Source organism: Zootoca vivipara, chromosome 12 (assembly GCF_965207765.1).
Source record: "Zootoca vivipara chromosome 12, rZooViv2.hap1.1, whole genome shotgun sequence".
Classification (NCBI taxonomy): Eukaryota; Metazoa; Chordata; class Lepidosauria; order Squamata; family Lacertidae; genus Zootoca; species Zootoca vivipara.
The window spans coordinates 36352174-36378313 of NC_142595.1; the positions used below are offsets into that span (position 1 = coordinate 36352174).

General features: G+C 49.4%; 1 protein-coding gene across 2 annotated transcripts in view; it reads right to left on the bottom strand.

Annotated features, from left to right (window-relative positions):
• Window positions 1–437: 437 nt before the first annotated feature.
• PRKCG (protein kinase C gamma) overlaps window positions 438–26140 on the bottom strand; it is a 60222-nt gene continuing 34519 nt past the window's right edge. For both annotated transcript variants that reach the window (XM_035135804.3, XM_088656373.1), the window contains 9 exons: window positions 24643–24780; window positions 22689–22862; window positions 21794–21885; window positions 8435–8497; window positions 7386–7524; window positions 6566–6646; window positions 6281–6388; window positions 4753–4893; window positions 438–3823 (listed from right to left, as the gene is read on the bottom strand). In XM_035135804.3, coding sequence (XP_034991695.1) covers window positions 3530–3823; window positions 4753–4893; window positions 6281–6388; window positions 6566–6646; window positions 7386–7524; window positions 8435–8497; window positions 21794–21885; window positions 22689–22862; window positions 24643–24780 — 1230 coding nt within the window. In that variant the 3' untranslated portion in view covers window positions 438–3529. The remainder of the gene's footprint in view (window positions 3824–4752; window positions 4894–6280; window positions 6389–6565; window positions 6647–7385; window positions 7525–8434; window positions 8498–21793; window positions 21886–22688; window positions 22863–24642; window positions 24781–26140) is intronic.

Consider the following 26140-nt stretch of genomic DNA (forward strand, 5'->3'; position numbering starts at 1 on the left):
TGCTTCCTGATGACCTGTTCACTGAATATTCGTCCTGATTTATTTGCACAGTTTGCAGGGTGTTAGATGCCATTTGCTATTTATAATGTGAAGAGGTCCTGCTATTCACCTGGCTGCAGTTTGGTCGAGTTGCTGCTGCTTGGCAGGAGGTAGAAGGGGAGGAGCGAAGCAGCAGCAAAGTAGGCTCAGTGCAAATGCATCAGCAGAACCAATCTCACGCTCCTGCTGCCATGTTTGCACACCAGACCATGCTCCCTGCTGCCTCTCCCCTGCACCTCTCAGCAAACAGGGTGAAGGGTGTCACCCCACCGTCCGCTTCCCTTCTTACTCCCTGGTCATGATGCTTAGGGAATGCAGCCCAAATCCCTTTCATCCAGTATGACAACACAACATCGCGCCAACCAACACAGAGACAGAAAGGCAAGGCACACTGTGGGTTGGATAAATATCTTTTATATTGAAATGCATAGGTGAGTCCATTAATCTATGGTACTGGCTACAGGGAACCACAAGCTGAAGGGAAGGAGGTGTGGGCGGGTTATTCCCAAGCTGCGGGAGTGGGAGGGATTTCAGCAAAGAGAAAAAAAGACCGAGGCTGGAAACTGGCGGAAGACTGGTGTGCTGGAAGGATCAGGCAAACCAAAGGGGAAAGAGCTCTGGAAATGACTCAGGAGAACAATTCCGGTCCTATTAGCAATCTTACTCATCTTTCATGAGCGCAGCAGTTCTGGATCCCAACATCTTCTGGTCTAAAGACAGGCTATCTCTTCCTTAGGTAGGTTCAAGGTACTTGCGGTCTAGCTCCCATGCTCACTCTTAGCCCCATGCCCTTGCTGAGTTAGGGATGGGCTGAAGAGGGCTACTCACTTGATGCCCATTTGCCCCAGCTTAGAGCCTGCTGGGTGCTTGATAAAAACCCTCTGCCAGAGAAGGAGGAATGAGGTCCACATAGAATGGGCAGGCATGAGGTGACAAGAGGCCAAATCTAGCTTCCCCCAATTTCAAAGTGAGAGGAGACAGGTAAAGAGGGGCTGCTGGCCCAGATGCACCAAAATCTGCAGCCTGATGCATGAAGGGAAGAGAATGGCATTGAAATTTTTCGCTTAGCTCATCATGTCCTGCCAGCAGAATATAATTATTTCTCCGCTCATCAACCAGTCGCCAACTAAGACCAGTTTTTGTAACTTTTGGCACGCACCCATTCAACATGGCGACCACTCGCTCTTATGGAAATCATCCACACTGGGCAAATCAGGACAAAGACTAGTTTTCGATGGGTTTCCCCCATGAGGTAAAAACAAATACCAGTCTTTTGCCACATAATGAAAAATATTCACAACACAGGCTTGACAGGGTGGTCTTTCCCACATCAAAAAGCAACAGGGTATTCATATGATAAATGAAACAATCTGTTAAGAGGAGTCCCCAGAGAAATTTGGGGGGGGGCGTTGCATGGGGGGGGGAAGGTGCCATCTTCAGTTTACCACACACCTCGAGTTTTAAAGCTGGAAAGAGGCCGCCAGGTGTTAACTTGGGAGAGCAGATGCAGAGGGTTGGCGGTGTCCACTGAGCAGGATGGAAACGCGGAAGATAGGTATAAATAAATAAATAAATAAATATACTATAATGTTCATGTAATATAGTCCATGCACCAGAGAAAGAGAGAGAGAGAGAAAGAACAAAAGAAAAGTCGCATTTGGACATGCTGTGTGTTACTATAAAGGAGGGCGATATTTTCTCCTCGGAGTCTAGCGTGCCACCTTTGTTGCTGTCATCGCTTCCTGGTTTTCAACAGCTTGAGTGGGAGATGCAAGCAGCCATGTTGAAGGAAGCAAGGCAAAGGTGTCAGTGCTGGGGGCCGGGGGTGATGGAGGACCGAGCCATCGGGGCTCAACAAGGGCAGAACTGTGTCACAAAGAGTGAGGATAGGGGGTGTAGAGGGAGGGCCTATTTGGGATTCTACACTCTTTTTGTGCAAGGCAGGCATCCTAGCTATGCGTGAAATCGAAGGGCTCCAACTAGTTTGGGTAAGATCTATCGAGTTCAAGGTTACGTCGTCACACTGTAGCAGGTAAGGAAACACCCCGGGGATGAAATTTAGGACTAGGATCTGGGAACAGGGCAAGGGGCGAAGACTGGAAGGGTTTTCGGAAATTATCTGAGCAGTCAATCAGCAGGGGAGGCAGGGGGAGAGAGGGAAGGAAGGTGTGGCTTCCTGACATTTCCCCAAATTTAAAAACTACTTCCAGGGCAAACAGATACACAGGATCATTAAAATGTAGATTAGGCATCCCTTCGTATTTTAAGCCTGTACGTAGGGACTGAGGAAGCTGCCATATACTGAGTCAGACCGCTGGGCCAATCTAGCTTTTGTCCTGTCTGCACTGACTGGCAATGGCTCTCCTTAGGGTTTTCAGACTGGGAAAATTTCACAGCCCTAGAGAAGCTAGAAATTGAACCCATGGCCTTTGCTCTACCACTCAGCCATGGCCCTGTGAAGGAAAGCACATCCTTTAGAATGCATGATCAGGACAGACAGCAGTGAAAGGGGTGGGCTCTCCTCCCCCACCCCCACCCCACCTTAGTGCAAAGCAACACATGGAATAATAATTCTTCAAAAGGCTGCTATTTTGGTCAGCGATCACATGCTCACCTTATGGTTGCTTCTTCGATTCCAGAGTATAATTATGCCCGCTGCATTCCCCTTATCCATTAGAGAAACAAAACTCATCAAAGAAAAATCTGCAAGGGCCAAATAAATAAATAAATAATCGCATGGCCTTTTTTAAGGGATGAAAAAAAATACACGTTGAGCTAAGGACTTGCACGACTGCTTCCTGTTTGGATCTCTGTGTTTGCAACACACCTTCATTTCACTGCCTACTCAACCCATTTGCCAGAACTTTGCAGCCATGTGGCCAACCTGGATTTAGGGCAGAGGGCATGTCTTCTGGGCAGATTTCAGCCACAATTTCCATCGTTTTGTCACAAAGTGCGTGCAGTCCTGTCTATTGCCCCCTTGCCTGCTTAGGCCATCCCATGTTTTGGCCAATTTAGAGGAATTTCTGATGGTGTGAAAGCTATCCACCGCTCTGATTATAGGGGGAAAAACCTTGTAAACACAGTACTGAAAGGGCCATTTTTACAGAAACGCCTGGCAGTTTTCTCTTTGTGCCAACGCAAACTCCATTTAATTGGGGGATGCTCAAAAAAGATTAGCCTTGACCTAGGGAATATTCCTATTTTATTGGGGCGGTGGAGTTTAAAAGTCCCTCTGTAGATATATGTGTGCTTTCTTAACCTCACTGATCTGGGTTTCACCTAGTGGAGGTAAGGAAGGAGGGAAGCAACTCACTGGAGACAATTAACCAAAAAAAAGAGTGTTTTCTAGGGGAGGCAGGGGTCATAAGGTCAAGCGTAGGGTTTATAGGGCTGAGCTCTGAGCAGGAGTCATGCTCCCGGGAGCAGAATTCTAAGGGCGAGGCTTGAATTGGGGTTCTTAGGGTCAAGAGTCATCCGGGAGACACTCTCACACCAGGGAGGTTGGGGGAGGGATCATCCCGGTCGGAGAGAGGGGCATGCTGGTCGGAGAGAGGGGCATGCTGGTCGGAGAGAGGGGCATGCTGGTCGGAGAGAGGGGCAGGGCTGTTGGGGAGAGGCTCCCCTGCCGCAACGTGGACGGGTGCACAAACTCAGGGTTGATGTAGGTGAAACCCTGGAACTCGCTCTGATCAATGCTTGCGAGGACCAGCTGGTCTGGGGGTGTCAGCGCTGGAGGTGCCCGTGTGAAAAACTTGTCAAAGTTTTCGCCGCTCCGGCCGCACTGGATGGGGTGACGGGGGCAGAGAGAAAGAAAAGGGGAATAGGAGGGATGAGGGGAACAAGGAAAATGGAAAGAGAAAGGGAATAAGAATTATCTCTGTTGGTTTCTTTAACACAACCCCTCCCTCTCCATTTTTTAATCTTTCTTGAACTTGCTACATCTTCATAACGTTTCCGGAATTAAAAACCAAACACAACATCTGAATTTTTAACCTTAAAAAACCCCACCGCTCTGTTAGCCTTTGGAGTTTTGTTTGACATTTCTTTCCATCTCAGGGAGACAGTTTGAAATGGATCTACGGGTATGACTAACATTGGATACAGCCCTGAATCTTGATCACCGTTTTATATCTTCCTGGTGCATGTCATTATATTGTGCTGTGTGAAGATCCCTGCATGCTGTAGCTCATATATCCAGAGCTGGTGTCTGTGAGTGTTTACTGATATTAATAGATATGAAATGCAGTGTTGTGTAGTAGTTTAAGAGTGTTGGAATAAGTCTGGGAAAACTCAGGTTTGAATCCTCATTTTGCCATGAAGGTGACCTCGGCCAGTCACACACTCTCGGGCTGATCTACCTCGCAGGGTTGCCGTGAGGATAAAATGGGAGGGGGCACAATGTACACTGCCTTGACTCCTTGGAGGAAGGCATACAGAAAGTAAATATACTAATAAACTGATCTATGCACATATGCACATTGCAATGAATGTGTGAAGAGGTTCAGATTTGTAGATAGGCAAAGTTCTGCCTGAGTAATGTACAGCAATGCATGTGTTCTTAATGGAGGTATGTGACACTGTGGTCTGTAGGACAACATGAGTGTGCCCATCCACATGCACAAAGACAGGTGTGTGCCTATTCACACCTGGTGACAGGAGCCTGCACAGCTGGATGTGGCTGAGCTCATTTGGGGACCCAAAGCTACTCACTGGACGGGGGATGAATGGCGGGGGGATTTCCAGCTGCTCCAGCCTCTCCCAGTCCATCCAGCGGAAAAAGCCGTGCTCCCGGATATCCCGTTCCCCTTCTGGTCCTGAGCCCAGGCGCTTCAGTGGATGCTTGGTCAAGAACTGGGGAAAGAGAAAGAGATCTGCTAGGAACACCCTCCTCTTCTAAGGGGTGCGGACCACAATCCGAGATTGGCTATTGCTGGATGAAATTTGGACTTTGTCTCATGTCTACCAATCTGCATGTACCAAGACAGGGAGGAGAGGTGAGAGCAGTGCCGCATTTACATACTGTCAGAGGTTCTTGTGACTACTCTAGAGTAACGACGCTCCGCATGCTTGTCTTTCAGCAGTTTTTATTTAGTGCAGGCTAATTACAGTGAGCTGGGTATGTACAACATGTCCGCTCAGTCCGATGCAGAATCCGGCACTAGACCGCCCCTGGACCTCCTCCAACATAAGAGTCTCGGGACAGCAAATCTCTTTCCCCGCCTTCTCCTGCGTAATTCTGGAACCGGAGGGGGAAAGGGTCTACGCTCCATGTTTTCCTTCTCCCCCCCTTTACCCCTCTCTCTCTTCCTCCCTCCTGTGTAGCAGGGGCTCTCCCATGCTGCCAGAGCCCTGGCCCTCTCTCTCCACTTCCTGACTGGACTCCTGAGCATCCTTGCTGCTATCGCTACTTGTGGAGGAGCTGCTTCTGATGCGGGGAGGAGGATCCCTATATTCTCTTCCCCTTACACATACAATGGTACCTCTGGTTGCGAACAGGATCCATTCCGGAGGTCTGGCCGCATCCCGAGGAATTCGCAAGCAGGTCAGCGCTTCTGCGCATGCGCACGCGGCGAAACCCGGAAAAATACTTCAGGGTTGGCCACGTTCGCATCCCGAAGTTTACGTATCCAGAGAGATACACAAGCAGAGGTACAACTGTATAAGCTAAACAAGCTATAGCTGAGGGCCCCCCAAAAAATTAAAGGAAAAACGTACATTTCCAAAATATAAGATAAGTTCAACAATTACTTTGATAAAGTACCTATTTTGTTATGTGCAAATGGCTTTAGATACCTATTAGGTCCATAAATTACCATATAGCATATATTCAACACAAAAAATGGCGACAACTCGTTGTTGACAAAGGACAGCTGGACATATAAAGGGCCCCATTACCTTCAGTAGCTTAGGGCCTCATCAAACCTAAATCCAGCCCCGGGTGAGAGAGAGAAGCGTTTAACCCTTTACAACCCTGCCGATTCTCCCCTGCGGATCCCTGCTCCCCCATTACCAATTGCTGTCCTTTAAAAATGTCCAGGACAGAACAATCAGCTTGTGAATTCAGAGTTAAGCACACACACACACACACACCTTTCGGCCAATTTCCCCCTGAAAGTCCCTCTATTCCCAATGAGAGTCACCCATTGTTTCACTCACAACCACCTGGTTTCAACCTTCAGGGCAGCAAAAAGGAAATGTGGCACGAAGCCTTTCCCCTCTTTGATGTGCCAGGACTCACCCCTTTGCAGATGGAGACAGCCTCACGCGAAAGAGATTTGGGATAGGACACCGTGTGCTCCATGATCGACTGGAAGAGTTCGTCCTCGTCCTCTCCATCAAATGGTGGCTGTGGACCAGGAGCACAGGTAAAGCTAGTGTGAGAACTATGGCAGGTGGAATATTTAGACTAAGAAATTAATGCCTTGAGGTCTCTTGGCAACAGCCACAAACCATCCCCTGATACCACAAATGTATCCCTTGAACTGGACTGAATCATGGAAAAAACCCACCTCAACATACTTACCTGCCCAGCTAACATTTCATACAGAAGGACACCAAATGACCACCAGTCCACTGACTTCCCGTATGGCTGATAGGCAATAATCTAAGATGGGTAGAAATGGGAGGTTAGGTCCTTTAAACCTACAGACCTTTTCCATTCCATTTTTTTTACCCAAACAGGTCCAACAAAGCAGCTTACAAAAATAAACTCTAAAACCATAAGCAACATAGTAAATTACAACCGATAACAGAAATCCAAACCATATAAACCAAGAAGTTCCAAGAGAAGCAACAAACAAGATTCAATTGATCCCAAATTAGAAATTAAGCTGCCTTTGCCCAATGTCTGAAACACTAGTAGAGAAGTAGCAAAGCGAGCCTGTCTGGGGAGTAACCTCATCTATATGTCACCAAGGCATGCATTGGAGAGCTAAGATCCAAGATTCCTGGCAATGGGGTGAATTGGGATAGGATATCCATTCATTCAACAACCTGCTTCGTCCCGAATGCTCTGAGGGTCAAACGGGATACGAAAGGGGCACAGCAAATTAAGGCAGGGGAGGAGGTCAACTATTCCACTCACAACCCCACATATTTAACTGTAAAATTAGACCCCAGGCACAGGATAATGGGTGTGCCTGTCACATACAGTTGTTTTGGATCCGAGCATAAGAGGTAGGGATTTGAAACCAGGACTCTGGAGTTTTTAGAGGGCAACAAGTCTAACCTATAAGGTTAAATTCCTGGGGAGAGTTTAGATTAGAGCAGAAGGAACCTGGTGTTTCTTTGGAAGGGTGGTGAGTTGTGTGATTGGGGATGGGAGACTTAGGAGCATTCTGTACCTCTGGAGCGATGTAGTCCGGTGTTCCACAAAAGGTCCGTGTGGTGATGCCAGGAAAAATGTTTTCTTTACACATCCCAAAGTCAGTAATCTTAATGTGACCATCAGCATCCAACATTACATTGTCCAGTTTCAGATCCCTGGGCAGGAAAGACAAAGCAAGCAATAGGAGTGCTGTCCTCCCAGCAGAGGGTGCCAAATTACAGCTGGGAATTACGTCCTTCAAGTAAGGAAGGGATGGGCAGATTCATCAATTTCAGCTTCTCACAGTTTCTCATTTTTCCAGTTTGAAATTCAGGCTTCCACATTAGTTTGTGATTTTTGTCTTGTGAAAATTCACCAGCAGTCTAGTATGATTTTTTTTTCTTGATGTGCACATTTCTGCAAAGCAATTTCCCCTAATATAATGCATTTTTGTAAGTTATTTTCATGTGTATGTCTGCATCTTTGTGCATACTTTATCTTAGAATATGCATCTTTGTGCACATTACTTGGCTGGAGAACATTAGGAGAAGCCTGCATTTCAACCACTATGTTTCAGTTCATGCAGTGTTATAGAAAGTGCAAATAAGGCAAGCCCACCTTTAAATGCAAACTGAACTCCTCCCCCATTCCTAGTTCCAAGAGGACAATCCAGAATGAAAGATGATTTGCCTATTAGAATATCTCTTAAAAAAAAAAAATCCCCGTTTTACAATTTCAAATAAACATTTTACATACAGAATATCCAATGACTTCCCTCCTTCTCTTTCCATGGTTCATTTTGCATATCTTATATCCCTGCATTTTTTTACAATAACTATTCAAATTGGTTTTCCACTGTTACATCCATCAAAACTTATTTACTCTGTTGAATTTATTGTAATGCTGCCAGCATTTTTTGCCTGCTAGAATCTTGATAGTGGAAGGAAGGAAGGAGTCCTGTAGAGATTTGTTGAAGAGGGGGCAGGGGGGCAGAAGAGATGGAGCCAGAACCCCTGGATTCTTAGGGGGGAAAGTGGGGTTTTGCAGGCAAGTCTGGGACCTATATAAAGAACAGAATAGACTCACCTGTAAATAATTCCTTTGTTATGCAAAAAGAACAGGCCAATTGCAATTTCTGCAGCATAAAACCTGTAACAGAGAAGAGGAAAAGGGTGAGGAGGGTTAAGGGGGGGGAGAGGAAGGAAGGGAGAGAGATAACATGGCAAAGATTTCATTGGCAGTGGCACTGAAGTCATCCTGGTGGCTCCGATGGCCACTTTTCACATGATGTTTGAAAAATACAAGCAGGCATACTCACTAGCCATGCCATTCCTGTACCATACAGCTCCTCCACCACAGTACTTACCACCTCCCACACTCTCCACCTTTGGAATAATACTCATACAGTATCAGAAAGGTAATATGTTATTTTGTACATGATCACTAGAGAGCTTTTTATTCTACGTACAAGTGGCTGGAAGTTACTGTGTGTAGGCCTGCCTCCTGCTGCATTAAGTTAGGATTAAAGCATAGTCCACGTACAGGTACCAACCTTTACATGTTACCAGGGACGTGGGTTGGCAGGCACACAGGTTAGTATTCATTCTTGTGAATTTAAAGGTTTTCCGTTATCTATATGGCACCAGCAACATGCATGGTGCTGTACAGAGCAGTAAGAAGGTAGGTCCCCGTGCCGAGGAACTTACAATCTGAAATCAGACCCAGTGGAGGCAATAGGGGGCGATGCAGGCAAGGATAAATAGGAAGAACAATGTATGTATGTATGTATGTATGTATGTATGTATGTATGTATGTATGCGGGGAGACGGGGACACGGGTGGCGCTGTGGGTTAAACCACAGAGCCTAGGGCTTGTCGATCTGAAGGTCGGCGGTTCGAAGCCCCACAACAGGGTGAGCTCCCGTTGCTTGGTCCCTGCTCCTGCCAACCTAGCAGTTTGAAAGCACATCAAAGTGCAAGTAGATAAATAAGTACCGCTCTGGCGGGAAGGTAAATGGTGTTTCCATGCACTGCTCTGGTTTGCCAGAAGCGGTTTAGTCATGCTGGCCACATGACCTGAAAGCTGTACGCCAGCTCCCTTGACCAATAACGCGAGATGAGTGCCGCAACCCCAGAGTCGGTCACGACTGGACCTACCGTGTTTCTCCTAAAATAAGACATGCCTATAAAATAAGCCATGGCACGATTTCCATGCGTTGAAAAAATATAAGACATACCCCGAAAATAAGCCGTAGTGCTACCGTATGTGAGCTCTACTTGGTGAAGAGGACAAAAGTGGCATTTGCGGTGGAGAAGAGAGGAAGGCACGAAGAAGAAAAGAGGAGCGATTAAAGACGCCTCATGAATGACCTCCGTGCAGGGGCGTAGCCAGGATCAAAACTAGGGGGGGGCAAGCCATGGTCGTTCAGGGGCGGGGCCAAGGCACAGAAGGGGAGGGGCCACAAAGTGGGCGGGGCTAAAGGGCCAACGGGCCTGATGACATCGTGGCGGTGGCAGCAGCGGCCACCTTGTGCTTCTGGGGCTGGTAGCGTTGGCGGCTACCCTGCTTGGCTGGAGAGGACGGGAGGGTCGGGCACGAGAGAGGGGGTGGCAGGGCGGGCGAGGGCAAGGCAAGACACGGCCGCAGCCACGACGGCTCCGAGGATCCAACTCCTAGAGGCCTAGGTGCCCCCCCCCAATTACTGGTAAATACCGTATTTGAAAGAGTCATCCCCCCATGTTGATGGGCTTTCTATGTGGGGCTTATCTGCCCCCCTGTATTTTATTAAGGATGGAAGAGGGAGGGAAGGAAGGAAGAAATAGAGAGATAACTCATATTTGTGGGTGTCTCTGGATGACGCTGTGATGCTGGAACTCTGCAGCAAGAGGACAGGAGGGTCGGGCAGGCGAGAGGGGGTGGAAGGGCGGGCAAGGGCGGGGCAAGGCATGGCCGCAGCTACGACAGCTCCGAGGCATTGCTGCATATCAGCATAATATTTCAACCATGGTTCAAGCCCCACCTTAGGAAAAAAATCCTGCATTCCAGCGGGTTGGACTAGATGACCCTTGTGGTCCCTTCCGACTACAATTCTACGATTCTATTGATATATTACCATACCATATGCATCGTTCTGCTTTCTTGAATTGTCCTACTCCTAGGCATAGCAGCCAACTCCTAGAGGCCTAGGTGCCTCCCCCCCCCCAATTACTGGTAAATACCGTATTTGAAAGAGTCATCCCCCCATGTTGATGGGCTTTCTATGTGGGGCTTATCTGCCCCCCCCCCCGTATTTTATTAAGGATGGAAGAGGGAGGGAAGGAAGGAAGAAATAGAGAGAGGGATAACTCATATTTGTGGGTGCCTCTGGGTGACGCTTTGATGCTGGAACTCTGCATGTACAGGAGCCTTGTAAGCAGCTTTCTCTCTGCTTGATTTACAGCAGGCACGTCCAACAGGTAGATTTTGATCTACCAGTAGATCACTGGATGTCTGTGGTAGATCACTGGTAGGTCACTGGCACCCCTAAAAAAAGCTCACCCAAAATTTTCCTCCTCCCTCAAAAAAATTGAACTATGACCTGAAGCCCTAAACAAAAATGGGCCTCCCTCCCTCCTAAAAGAAGCTCAACAAGTTTGACCTAAACCCCAAAAAACAGGGCTTCCCTTCCTTTAAAAAAAACTCAACAGCTTTGACCTGAACCCCCCAAAAGGGGGTAGATCACCCCCAGTTTTAAACTCTGAGTAGATCAGAGTCTCTTGGGAGGTGGCCACCCCTGATTTACAGTATACAGATGCAGGAGGAGGGGCAGACTGGAACACCAATGCTTTTTATAAACATCACTGTGTCTGTCAAAGCTACAGCCCCCCCCTTTCTTATTCACTTCCTTTTAGCCTTGCAGAGCCACCTTAGTCAAATTGAATCCTCTGAGTCTGCACCCTCATTAAATCGCCAATAGAACTCTTAATGCTCCTGAATGCTCATTAACAAGTCCCACTTAAGAACAATAGGGTGAAATGGTCAGCTATCAAATCTTGCCTGGGGATATATGCTCCATTGTCTTAACTGCTTAACTACTGGTAGCCACTTTGCTTTATTTATTTGATGTGTTTTTGTTACTGCTGTGCCCCCCCCCCCAGCAAGCGGAGACTTAGCTGCTCTTGCTAAAGCAAAGCCTTTTCCACTTCAGTTTTTGGAGGGGAAAAGTGCTGGTTATGGTCTGTAAAATACATTATTTTTTTTGCTTCTAGGGGGGGCAGCTGCCCCCTCCTGCCCCCCCTGCCTACGCCCATGCCTCCGTGTGTCTCTTTCTCTCCCCGTGCGTGTCTCTTTCTCCCCCTGTGCGCATCTTTCTTTCTCCCCCTGTGCACGTCTCTTTTTCTCCCCCTGTGCGCGTCTCTTTTTCTCCCCCTGTGCGCGTCCCTTTCTCTCCCCCTGTGCGCGTCCCTTTCTCTCCCCCTGTGCGCGTCCCTTTCTCTCCCCCTGTGCGAGTCTCTTTCTCTCCCCCTGTGCGAGTCTCTTTCTCTCCCCCTGTGCGAGTCTCTTTCTCTCCCCCTGTGCGCGTCCCTTTCTCTCCCCCTGTGCGCGTCTCTTTTTCTCCCCCTGTGCGAGTCTCTTTCTCTCCCCCTGTGCGCGTCCCTTTCTCTCCCCCTGTGCGCGTCCCTTTCTCTCCCCCTGTGCGAGTCCCTTTCTCTCCCCCTGTGCGCGTCCCTTTCTCTCCCCCTGTGCGAGTCTCTTTCTCTCCCCCTGTGCGCGTCTCTTTCTCTCCCCCTGTGCGCGTCCCTTTCTCTCCCCCTGTGCGCGTCCCTTTCTCTCCCCCTGTGCGCGTCCCTTTCTCTCCCCCTGTGCGCGTCCCTTTCTCTCCCCCTGTGCGAGTCCCTTTCTCTCCCCCTGTGCGCGTCCCTTTCTCTCCCCCTGTGCGAGTCTCTTTCTCTCCCCCTGTGCGCGTCCCTTTCTCTCCCCCTGTGCGAGTCTCTTTCTCTCCCCCTGTGCGAGTCTCTTTCTCTCCCCCTGTGCGTCTCTCTCTCTCTCTCTCTCTCTCTCTCTCTCTCTCTCTCTCTCTCTCTCACACACACACACACACACACACACAGCCCACCTCTCGCTTCCCCCCACCTTTTCCCCCTTCCATTCTACCGGTATGTGCCCAGCCATGAGTTGCTTGTTGATTTCCTCTTGATGGCCGAGACAGAGAGCGAGGCAGGCAAACTGCAGCTACGGTAGGAAAGTAGCGAGCTCTCGCAGACATGCGGGTGGTTTTTTTAAAACTGACATCCCCTCCCTTCTCATTTTGCGGAGAGACCCAGACAACTTGCATTCCTAGGCTTCAAAGGATATGCATATGAAAGAGGAGATTAAGGAGATAGATAAAGACAACTTCCTATTATCACCTTGCCTTTGTCCTGAAAGATAGAAACCTTATGGTAGCCATGAGATCTGGGCATCAAAGGAAAGTACTTAACAGCTATTTGGTAAAGCCAATTGTGATCTCAGGCAGCATCTGGCTAATCAGTCCTGAGAAAGAGAAACGTGATTTCTGTTGTACAGCATCTGTAAAATTCATATAAAAAATCATTTCCCTGTTATGATCCAGCCCCCGAATAAGACATCCCTTGAAAATAAGCCATGGTGTGTTTTTTTTGAGGAAAAAATAAATATAAGACGTGTCTTATTTTAGGAGAAACACGGTAATGGTCAAGGGTCCCTTTACCTTTAGGTGGGGAGACTGTGCAGAATGTAGTGGTTGGAGCAAATATGGAGAACCTCCAGCCCACAAGCCTATTTAGGTCCAGCAGTGATCTGGAGAGGCCATTTTCTCCAGCTGCTCTCACCAGCCCTACACCTATGATGGCTTTGTTTTAGAAGGAGATAGGAACACAAGAAGCTGCCTTCTATCAACTCAAACCAATGGTCCGCCTAGCTCAGTGTTGTCCGCCTAGCTCAGTGGTCCGCCTAGCTCAGTGGCTCTCCATCGTTTAAGGCAGGAGTCCTTTAACATGGGACCTTCTGCATGCAAGGCAGAGCTAAGATAAGGTTAGAGGTATGAAGTGGTCCCATAAATGCATACAGGAGATTGGCCACTCCACACCCCAACATCACCAGGAACAGCAGGGCTGTTACACACATCATACATCTAAAGCACATGACCTCCCTCAAACGATCGTGGGAACTATTGTTTGTTAAGGGTGCTGCCAATTGTAACTCTCTAAGGGGGTAAACTACAACGTGCATTAAATGAATGATGTGCAGGCAGCCTAAGACTCTGGCTTTTCAGACAAAAGGGATCATATCTCCAACATAGCTACCTGCCTTGTCATTCTCACATTCCATATGCATGACATTTTAAGACGGGAGCCTCTTGCAAGAATTGGTAGCCTAAGCTTACTTCCCATGGTTCTTCTCAGCGGCTTGGACAGAGGGTGGGTGAGTGGGTGTTTTAAACTCCTTGTCAATTATGTTTCTTTTTAGAACAAGTGGACGCTTGTTGATTTCACATTCAGGTCACTCAATTACACAACTTCACTGGAGTGTAATATTTTCCCATGAAACTGAGCTCTGGCATATGTAAGCATGCAGAATAAAGCAGTAGAATCCTGAGGCCGTAGAGCAGACTGTACCACTTCAGACTGCTGTGAGAGGGTGGTGTGTGTGTGTGTGTCACATTTTTGAACACTCATCCAGGTAAAAACTCTCCACAAGGAGAAATCTAGTACGTCAGGGAGAGAAATCCTTGCCCAGCTAACTCCCTGCCATGCTCGTTTGCAAGTGCAGGAAGTGGGTGCTCCTTGCTTTCCTTACGGTACATAGAAAGTGTGAGGGGCAAGGGATATCGCGAAGCCCCTCCCCTCCTGAGTTCCAGCCCAGCCCTGAGCGAGGCTGAAAAGAGGGAAAGCTCCAGCTCAAGTGGGGAAACAGGAAGTGGTGTCCAAGGCTCTGGCAGGGTAGAAGAGCCATCGTCCCAGGTGGGACAGGAAGGGGGAAGGAAGGGGGGCAGACCAGTCCCCCCAACTCCGGAACTGCGCAGAAAGCGTCGGGGGAAGAGGATGGGTCTCCCCAAGTTGTTATGCTGGCGCAAGACGCGCCAAAAGCCACTTGGAGGTTCTGATTCAAGCTGAACAGATGTGTCTTTGTAAATAGCACTGCCATCAGCACTGTAAATACTCAGCACCAATAAAAGATAAAATGCAGAGCTGTGTAGAGTCGTTACTCTGAAGTAGCCTATTCCAGCCACCGTGACAGCAACCTCCAAGTCTTTCTGGCTACTTTGGAGCGGCCGCGATGAGCGCGCAAGACGCGGAGCAGTGGAGGCTGGAGGCCGAAGCCGCGGCACAGGAATTACAGAAATTACAGAACCTGACAGCGCAGGCACACCAGCAATTACTTGCCGCCCAGGAGGAAGCGCGAGGAACGCGGGAGGAGCTGAACAAGCTGGCAGAGCAGGTGAGAGCGAAAGATGAAACTGAGAAGCAACTAAGGGTGATGGTGGTGGAGTTACAGAAAAAGCTGGATGAGGAAAAAGCTGCGAGAGGTGGGGGGGTGCCCCAGCCCCAGCTGGTCCAAGTGAGGAGGGGACAGACCCTAGTCACCAAGTTTAGCGGTGACCCGAGAGAGTACCTAGGCTTTGAGACAGAAATAAATTATGCGCTGGAACTGCATGCAGCAGAATTCCCAGATGATGCGCACAGTCTCCTTTATCATAGAGCATTTGACGGGGGCCGCCAGAGAATGGGTCAGACCGCTCATCGCGCAAAAAAATGATTGCATGAAGAACGCAAAACTATTCTTAGAAGCTTTAAAAATCATGTATGCGAGTGACTCTGAAATGGAAGCCACAAAAGAAGAGCTTCATAACTTAACACAAGGAAAATCGACAGTTCGGGACTACTGGGCGAGATTCACCATGCTAGTGTACAAACTGGGGTGGGATCTGCACAGTGAGCCAGTGAAATCAGCCTTCTACCTGGGGTTGCACTCAGACGTTAAGGATGAGCTGGCGAGAGGTCCTAAACCGCGGACTATGGATGAGTTAAGCAAAGCGGCGCTAGCGGTGGGGGTGAGACAGGAATCCAGATGGAATGACAAACAAACGACGCGCGCAGCAAAACCTTGGTTCCCACGCTCCCAGGACAGACCACATCACCAAACCCCACCCCAGGGCCCACCCCTAGTCCCGCCCAGACCAAGCTCAGAGCCGGAACCGATGGAGATCGGAGGAGCGCGCGCGCGGGCTTTTCAAACCCCGGCGGCGCCAAGACGCAAGGAGGGAAGAGGCGGGAATTGCTTTCTCTGCAACTCCCCCCAGCATCGCGTCCGAGACTGCCCACATCGCAGGGAGTGGCAAGGAAAGGCGGGAACGGTTGTGCCCTCCCCCACTGACGTAGCACCACAGCAGGGAAACGAGACAGCCTGGCTGCAGGAGACAAGGGGCAGCAGCCAGGCACAGTTGGCACAAACCGGCCCCAACCCGCCCACCCGCACAGCGAGGAGCAGCGCCAGCCCACCCCACCCCCAGAGCAGGGGTGGTTCTAGAAGTGACGCTTACGCTCCCAAATGGCTATCCCCTGACGGTCTTAGCTTTAATCGATTCGGGGGCGTCAGCGAACTTCTTCTCGAAAAACTTTGCAGAAGCACACCAGATCCAACTTCTGCAGCTGGATTTCCCCCTGCACGTCTCCACCATAGACGGCAGGGAGTTGCTGGGAGGGGCCATCACCCACCAGACCCCCCCCCATGAGAATGACGGTGGGACGACACTCAGAGACACTGGCTTTCAACGTCACCACCATCTCAGACCCCCCCATCGTCTTGGGCATGAGCTGGCTGGCGCGCCATGACCCCTCCATCAGTTGGCACCAGAGATGCATCACGTTTGGATCAGACTATTGTCTGGAACATTGCATGCAGCACCAACCAGGGGAGGGGCCTCCAATAGCCACGGTGGCCACCATGCACGTCAAGGGGGGTGAGGCGATACCCAAGCCGTACTGGGACCTGCAGGAGGTCTTCAGTGAAGCAGAATCCGACCACCTACCCCCGCACAGGTCGTTTGACTGCCAGATCAACCTGGTGCCGGGGGCCACGCTACCCCCTGCCAAACTGTACTCCATGTCAGATCAGGAGCTGGAAGATCTGCGTGAGTTTATAGACAAGAACCTCAAGAGGGGGTTCATCAGAGAAAGCAAGGCCGCAGGGGGCAGCCCGGTCTTCTGGGTGGACAAGAAAGACACGCCACAGCGCCGTCTGGTGGTGGATTTTAGGCGCCTGAACAACATGACAGAACCGGTGGCTTTCCCAATGCCCAGAGTGGACGATCTGCTGACAGCGGCACGCAGGGGCAAGATCTTCACCAAGCTCGACCTGAGGGGGGCGTACAACTTGATCAGGATCCGGGAAGGCGATGAGTGGAAGACCACGATGTTCACGCCTCTGGGCTCTTTTGAATATCTGGTGATGCCCTTCGGTTTGCAAGGGGGCTCAGCATGCTTCCAGGCCTTCATGCACCACGTCCTGGGGTCCCTCCTCTTCAAGAACTGCTTGGTCTTCCTAGATGACATCCTCATATACTCCAAGGACCCCGAGCAGCATGTAAAGGATGTCAGGGAGGTGTTGCAGCGCCTGAAGGAGCACCACCTGTATGTGAAGCTGGAGAAGTGTAAGTTTCACACCAAAGAGGTGGACTTCCTGGGCTACAAGCTGTCAGACAAGGGGCTAGCAATGGACAAGGACAAGGTGCAGGCCATCCTGGACTGGCACAGCCCCAGGACGCACAAAGATGCCCAACGCCTACTAGGCTTCGCCAACTTCTACAGGAAGTTCATCAAGAACTTCTCGCGGGTTACGGCTCCCATCACTGACTGCCTGAGAGGCGAGCAGAAGTTCAGGTGGACACAGGAGGCGCAAGCAGCGTTCGAAAGCCTCAAGAAGGTGTTCGCTTCCGACCAGAACCCGTTCCACGTGGTGCAGGATGCGCCCCTACGCGTGGAAACCGACGCTTCAGACCGGGCTTTGGGAGCGATCCTGTTGCAACTGGATGCCAACAGAGAGTGGAAACCCTGTGCCTTTTTCTCCAGGAAGCTGACACAGCCAGAACGCAACTACACGGTGTTTGATAAGGAACTTCTCGCGATCCATGCTGCGTTTAAACACTGGAGACATTTCCTGGTGGGCGCCAAGCACCCCATTCAGGTGTGCATGGACCACAAGAACCTGGAGTTCTGGAGAACAGCCAGGGTGCTCAACCAGCGGCAGATACGGTGGGCAGAGTTCTTCTCGCACTTCAACTTCTCCATCCACTACATACCGGGGGAGCAGAATGTCAGGGCGGATGCCCTCTCCCGCAAGCCAGAGTACATGGAGGAGGAGTTGCCACCAGCACCCCGGCACATTTTCCCCCCATCGGCATGGTCCTGCGGAGCAGCAGTGGTGAGCGAGGCAGAACTCACAGCACTGACGGCAGCAGATGAGTTCGCCACCCGCATCTTCCAAGACATGCGAGGGGGGAGGGAGCAGGCACGAGACTTTGAGGAAAGGAGGGGGTTGCTTTTTTACAGGGGAGCCCTGTACCTGCCCACCGCCCAGATCAGAGGTAAGGTCCTTAAGCAGATGCACGACAACCCAACGGCGGGTCATTTTGGAAGGGACAAAACCACTCACTTAGTCATGAGACACTTCTGGTGGCCAGGGGTGCGGGAGGATGTTCGGGACTATGTTAGGGGCTGTGACACCTGCCAGCGAGCAAAGGTGGTCAGGGCACCACCAGCAGGGTTGCTGGAGCCATTAGCCACACCGCACAGGCCGTGGGAAGTGGTGTCCATGGACTTCATCACCGACCTGCCGTCGTCCAGGGGCAAGACAGCAGTGTTGGTGGTGGTGGACCTCATGTGCAAAATGTGCCACTTTATACCGTGTGCCAGGGCGGTCTCTGCAGAAGAGACAGCCAAACTGTTCGTTGACCACGTATTCAGACTGCATGGCCTACCTTTAAGAGTTATTTCGGATCGAGGCCGCCAATTTGTTTCCAGGTTCTGGAGGCGGCTCATGAACCTCCTGCAGGTGGAGGTCAGCTTGTCGATGGCTCGGCACCCGCAGACCAATGGACAGGCGGAGAGGGTCAACGCCATTCTGCAGCAGTACCTGAGATGCTACGTCAGCCAGAGACAAACGGACTGGGTGGATCGCCTGCCACTGGCAGAATTTGCCTACAACAATGCAGTGCACGTCTCCACAGGGGTGTCACCCTTTAAGGCCAACTACGGGCGCGACCTCAGATCCTTACCGGAGAGGGAGGGGGAGGAGGAGGAGGGCCCACAGGCAGAGGATTGGGCAGAGGAACTGGAGACGGTGCACCAGCAGCTCAGAGAACACTTGGAGAGGGCCAAGGAAGCATACAAGAAGGGGGCAGATCGCCACAGGCGACCGGGGGAGGTCATCAGGGTGGGGGACAAGGTTTGGTTGTCCTCGGAGGGCCTTCCCACCAGAGGGAGGTGCAAGAAGCTGGCACCCAGAAGGTTGGGCCCCTTCACGGTCACGCAGCAGGTAAACCCGGTGGCATTCAGGCTGGCACTGCCAGAGGACATGAGGGTGCACCTAGTGTTTCATAGATCACTGCTGTCTCCGTACAGGGAAAGTAGCAGGTTCCGAGGCAGCGCACAGCCCCCCGAGGGAGGGGGGGGAGTGGAGGCAGGGAGCCACTCAATGAAGCAACGGCCATCCTTGATTCACGAAGGGGGGTGGGGGGCCTGGAGTACCTCATGGCATTGGAGGACGCCCCGCCTTCCCAAAATGAGTGGGTCCCAGCCACCCAGATACAAGAGGAATTCTTAGTGGAAGAATTCCACGCCCTCTTCCCACACAGGCCCAAGCCCTGGCACATGGAACGGGAGTGGGAGGAGGAGGAAGCACAGGAGGGGGAAAGCAGTTCACCATGGAGATGGGAAGCAGAGTTTGAGGACACGGAGGAGGAGATATGGGCATCTCCGAGGTCCATTCAGTCAGGAGAAGAGGTGGACTGGCAGCAGATTTTCACCCCCACCAGCTCTGAGGCCACGGACTTTTTGGGCTTTCCCTCTTCCCAGGAGGAAGGAGGGGGCCAACGGGACTGGGGGGAGGTGTTCACACCAACCGTCTTGGACAGCACAAAGTTTTTAGGCTTTCAGTCACCACCGACACCCGTGCAGCCTCTCGGGAGGGGAGAAGGGGGGCCTGGGAGGGGGGTGGATGTGAGGGGCAAGGGATATCGCGAAGCCCCTCCCCTCCTGAGTTCCAGCCCAGCCCCGAGCGAGGCTGAAAAGAGGGAAAGCTCCAGCTCAAGTGGGGAAACAGGAAGTGGTGTCCAAGGCTCTGGCAGGGTAGAAGAGCCATCGTCCCAGGTGGGACAGGAAGGGGGAAGGAAGGGGGGCAGACCAGTCCCCCCAACTCCGGAACTGCGCAGAAAGCGTCGGGGGAAGAGGATGGGTCTCCCCAAGTTGTTATGCTGGCGCAAGACGCGCCAAAAGCCACTTGGAGGTTCTGATTCAAGCTGAACAGATGTGTCTTTGTAAATAGCACTGCCATCAGCACTGTAAATACTCAGCACCAATAAAAGATAAAATGCAGAGCTGTGTAGAGTCGTTACTCTGAAGTAGCCTATTCCGGCCACCGTGACAGAAAGGTATTTAAATGTGAGGTCTCACCTGCAGTTTGAAGTGGTACAGACCACTCTACAACCTCAGAACTCTATTAATTACTTCACTCCCACTTCATTCTGCTGCGTACGTGGAGCACTCCTGATTCACCTGACACGGAGGTGGATCTTCAAACACATGGCTCTTAGGACCAAAGTACACACTTCACCAGGAATCCTCCTTTGAATTCCAGACATTTTATTTTATGCTTTTACCTAGTGCATTTGCAGTGAGACTGCATGCACCGTGCTGGAATGCTTTCAGCCACAGAGCAAACAGCAAGTGTGCATGTGTTCGGGCAAGGGAGGATTTAGATCAGGAAAACAGCACAGGAGGTGTAAGCATTAAACATCTACACCCCCCCAAGCTATTTCTCTGATCCAGCTAGCACCCCATAACAGCCTTTAGTTACGCAAAGGATTTAGACACCGGTCATATGTAGTTTGTCTCTTAAACAGTGTTAAAACTATGTTCAAGAGATTTTGATGATATGACATATAAGATCCCTGTTGAGAGAATGCCAAAAGTAGGTAGTAAACATATAGAATATTCGTAAGAATACTAACTAGGCTTCTGGCAACGGGAGAAGCAGGGACAATTACATGATTTCTCTTTGTATGAAAGTCATTGTGTTCATTTAATGTACGTATACTATTGCAAAATCAATAAAAATATTGGGGGGGGGGTTGGCAGTGCAGGTTCCAGGATTTGGGGAATCCCTAAATTAAGCATCTTCAGTGGTTCCCCTTGAACTGAAAGAGGTTGGGTGTGCTGTGACATTTGGGGCTGTGGGCCCATTAGCCAAATGTGAGGCCTTTGCAAATGCCCAACCTGACTACCCTTTGAAGCCACTCCCGGTCTTTAGATATGTAAGAAAAGCCGTTCTCAGGTGTCATCATGTTTTGGACTGGAGTGACTATGCAAGTAAAGGCAGGCAGGCAGAGGGTACTTCTGGACAAGGACAATTTAGCAACGCGCACTCATCGCTGTCCTGCTTTAAGCCGGAAGTGGAAGAGCAGCTCTGGCTTACAGACCTCTGGCATTCTGTAGCCAACTGGGCAGTCCCTCTTTCGCCCGTTCCAAATGTTGCCTTGCAATTTTCATTGGGATCATTATGCAGGAAGAAAAGGTTAAAGCAGGCATCCCCAAACTTCGGCCCTCCAGATGTTTTGGACTACAATTCCCATCTTCCCCGACCACTGGTCCTGTTAGCTAGGGATCATGGGAGTTGTAGGCCAAAACATCTGGAGGGCCGAAGTTTGGGGATGCCTGGGTTAAAGACTCCTTCTCCACCACTCCCCTTCCAATAATGGTAGTGCCCACATGCACACGCACACATACCCCTCTGCAATTTAGGGAGGAGGAATAAAGATATAGAAAGCCAAAGCTATTTGGAAATGCAAGGAATGAAGTGGCAGAGCTGATTCTTAGAGAGGGAAGACAAATGATTGAGAAGGAAATGGCTGGAGGACATCCCAGGAAACAGCTAGAGCAATCTAGCAGGATGGAATAGCAGCACATAAGCTGTCTACAGTGGGGGGAATTGTTCACTGAGTTGTATACAAAAAAAAAGGTTGGGTTTTACGAGCCCCAAAAGGAAAAATGTAGGGAAACATTAGATGTGTTTAGTTAATGATACTGTACATATGCCCTGTAAGAACTGAGTGAAAAAGCAGAGCTGTTCCAGTGTGAGAGGAGAGAGAGAGAGAGAGAGAGAGAGAGAGAGAGAGAGAGAGAGAGAGAGAGAGACCCATTCCCAATCGAGTTCCCCAATAGACTCACGTACATAGCATGAGGTTCCTTGAATTTCCCAACCTGCTGGATATGATACATCAGGTCTCCTCCATTGACATACTCCATGACAAAATAGAGCCGGTCCTTGAAGGGAAAAAAAACACCAGGATGTGTGTCTGTTATTGCCACAGGCAGACAAGTGAAAGATCCAGATACCACAGGATGGCCCCTTCCCTCTCTGCAACGCTTAGTCAGTTAAATCAATTAAGACAGGGATTCCCAAACTTTTTTCCTCATGGGCCACTTGAAAATTGCTAAGGGTCAGGCTTCCTGTTTCCGGCGGTGAGAAATGGCTGACTCCCACAAGATCAGACCTCAGCCGTGCCGGTAATTCAGGCTCCCCAGGGTGCGGGAGGACTGTCTCGTAGAACCACAGACCGTCCGAGATTGGCAGCTTGCATCAAGGTGCAAGCGGCAGGACTCTGGGTCCAGATGCTATATAATTCTAAATTGTATTTTTATTGCTTCTTTTTTTCCCCCTTTATTGTATTACAGTTTGGGAATGCCACAGAATTCATACTGTGTGTGTTCCTCACGGACATGCCGCAGACCGCCTGAATGGAGCACAGTGACCCATTTGGGAACCCCTAAATTAAGATACATTTTGATTGAATGTGACTCAATTAATTGGACAGCAAACTTTTGAAACTTATTTTATCCATTAGTTCTAAAAAGATATGGCTGCCATTTTATAAGAAAACATTCCCTCCTATGCAAGAGAGATGAGGGGAAATGCCTCTTCCGAGATAATGGTGTGTCATATGCATCCAAAAGTTTTCTCTTGCATGCAAATTTAAGTGGATGCAATGAATTACTTAATCAACAAAACAGCATACAGTTAAATAGCTACAGTTGCTTTAATCAAGTAAATAACCACACGCAATTACTGCGGTTTGGAAGGTAGAGTGCAGTTGGGTCAGGAAATGTGGGCGCTCCCCCATGGCCAAAACTCTCTTTTCCACCATAGTACATTCAACGTCGTCATCTTGTATGATCACGTCTTTCTTGAGGATCTTGATGGCAAACAGCTCGTCCGTTCCACGGCGCTCTGCCAGCATCACCTATGGGGAGAGAACCCCAAAAGCTTTGGGTCTTGCCCACACCTACCCAAAAGGAACTCATGACAACCTGGGCTCCTCTAACCCTTCAGGGAACACACACACCCCAACCCTTGCACAGAACTTACTTCCCAGGTAGGGATAGTAGTTGTTTTTTGTTTTTTTACGGAATTCAAGGTGGCATGATAAAAACACTGTTTTCCTATGAGCAGAGACAGTAAGTGGTGCTAAATGAAAACAGCACACAAACACCCCTAACACAAATTGAAAGCCTCATTGGCAGGTGGTGAATTTCTGTAGGGAACATTCTAGGATGTTTCATAGGCCAAAATTGCCAAATGATTTATGGAAGGGACATTTCCATGGGGAGGCGGATGAGGTTTAGTTATTCCTTCCCCACCCCCCCTTAAACTTCTTTTAACATTTTGCAAAGTGCTCTTTTGCACCTGGAAGCTTCCATTTACTTATTTGTTCTTTTCCTGAAATACATTACATTTTGCCTTTCCACTTTAAAAAACAACAACCACCAACCAATATAACTTTTTACAATACAACAGACAACCGCCACATGGCACAATTAAAAACTAAACAATTTAAAGGCAGAGAAAAGATGGAAGATAAAAAAATTCACAAACATTCCTGGGAGCAAAAGCACCATCAGCTTGATGACAGGCCCAAAGTCTGTCAAAATGAAGCAGTTTTCTTGAGATGGTGAAAGACCATCAGAGAGAGAGAGAGAGAGAAAGACAGGCTTCCCTAGGCTGTGAGTTTTACAACATAGGTGTGGGCACAAAGGAAGCCCTCCCATGCTCCCCAATCAATTGCACGTCTGATGCTGGCACACAGAGCACCTCCATACCTCCATACATGCTGTTTGTCTAGCCTTCCTCCTGATTATTATACGTGGTGTCTCTTAAAAGCTTTAAAGTAGCACAAGCTTCAATATGATTAGGAAGGAAGGAAGGAAGGAAGGAAGGAAGGAAGGAAGGAAGGAAGGAAGGAAGGAAGGGTGGTAGGTAGGTAGGTAGGTAGGTAGGTAGGTAGGTAGTTAGGTAGGTAGGTAGAAGAAGAAGAGTTTGGATTTGATATCCCGCTTTATCACTACCCGAAGGAGTCTCAAAGCGGCTAACAATTTCCTTTCCCTTCCTCCTCCACAACAAACACTCTGTGAGGTGAGTGGGGCTGAGAGACTTCAGAGAAGTGTGACTAGCCCAAGGTCACCCAGCAGCTGCATGTGGAGAAGCGGAGACGCGAACTCAGTTCCCCAGATTAGGAGTCTACTGCTCTTAACCACTACACCACACTGGCTCTCACACTAGTAGGTAGGTAGATGATAGATAGATAGATAGATAGATAGATAGATAGATAGATAGATAGATAGATAGATGATAGATAGATAGATTTATAGATAGATTTATAGATGATAGATAGATAGATAGATAGATAGATAGATAGATAGATAGATAGATAGATGATAGACAGATAATCCATAATCCTCTGGGTGAATGAGAGTTCCAGCACTGCAGAAGGGTGTGCTCAGCCTTCAAAGAACGAGAGGAGCAGGTTCTCCAAATCCCGCAACAGTTCTGCAGGGGAAGCAGGTGGCTTTACACACTTTCTTGGAGGTGAAATATTTTGCACACATACATCCTTTTCTCACCATCACACTTCCTCAAACGGGAACACGTTCAATGCATTGCTGTGCCTGCAGTTGCAATACATTCCCTGCTCCTCTGCGCAGATCCCTACCTGGCTGCTTTTAAAAAAAAAAAGCCCGGCCTACCTTGCCAAAACTGCCCTTGCCCAGCACCATCAGGAAGTTGAAGTCGGAGATGTGGAAGCGGTTAATGCCAAAGAACCCACCACGCTTGGGGTCTGTGGGGCTGGGGGATGGTGATGGGATTGGGCCGTGGCGAACCTTCTGCAGGGCGTGCCGTGGTTCGAGGCAGGGAGGAAAGGAAAACACAGACATGGATATGCATGAGTACCACCTCCTCCTTAAGCTCAGAACAAGGGGCAGGACAGCCAGCGATACAAGTACTCCAGTATCTATGCCAATAGTAGCACACTGGCTGATTTTAGTCAATATGTCCCCTGCCCCATGTTTACCCACTTGTTACCTTATTACACACTCTGTATGTTAGCAAGAGTTTCTGAAACTTGTGCAAAAGCTGTAAAGTAGCTTGGTTGTATGTGTAGTTCCTTATAAACATTTATAAAGCAGGGGTTGTGCTCAGTTTGCGGAGTGCGTGCAACAAAGAGGGGATGTGCAATGGCTCAGTGATTTGCATGCAGGTCTCGGGTTCAACCCCAAGCATCTCCGGTTAGCAGGATCTCAAGCCTGGGAAAGCACCTCTGAAACCTTGGAGAGCCACTGCTAGCTAGAATGACCCTCACTGGACCAACGGCACCTGGCACAGTGTGAGGCAGCAGTTCAAAGGCTTATCCTATACGGGAGGCCCAGGAATAGCCAGTCCTGTCTCAGAGCCTTCTGCCTTTCTTTCTTTAATCTTTAATCCTTTTGCCCCACAAGTACTTTTCTACCTTCTGCTCACCTCCTTTAGGAGGTTCCGGGCAGTCAAAAGGAAATATTTCTTCTCTGTGCAAGTGTGGATTCAAACAGCAGCTCAGGGTGGCCAACTCATAATAGAGGGTTTGTATCAACAAAAGGGCCTTCTCGGTGGTGGCGCCCATCCTGTGGAACACCCTCCCATCAGATGTCAAAGAGAAAAACAGCTACCAGATTTTTAGAAGACATCTGAAGGCAGCCCTGTTTAGGGAGGCTTTTAATGTTTAATAGATTATTTTATCTCCTGCCAACCTAGCAGTTCGAAAGCACGTCAAAATGCAAGTAGATAAATAGGAACCGCTACAGTGGGAAGGTAAACGGCGTTTCCATGTGCTGCTCTGGTTTGCCAGAAGCGGCTTTGTCATGCTGGCCACATGACCTGGAAGCTATACGCCGGCTCCCTCGGCCAATAATGCGAGATGAGCGCGCAACCCCAGAGTCGGTCACGACTGGACCTAATGGTCAGGGGTCCCCTTTACCCTTTTTTAGATTATTTTATTTCATTTTTCTGTTGTAAGCTGCCCAGAGTGGCTGGGGAAACCCAGCCAGATGGGCGGGGTATAAATAATAAATTATTATTATTATTATTATTATTATTATTTATTATTACTATTATTATTATCATCTGTGGCTATGAGCCATGATACATAGAGAATGCAATGTCTGTGTTCAGAGGGATGATATATATAAATATTCTGGGGAAAACAATAAG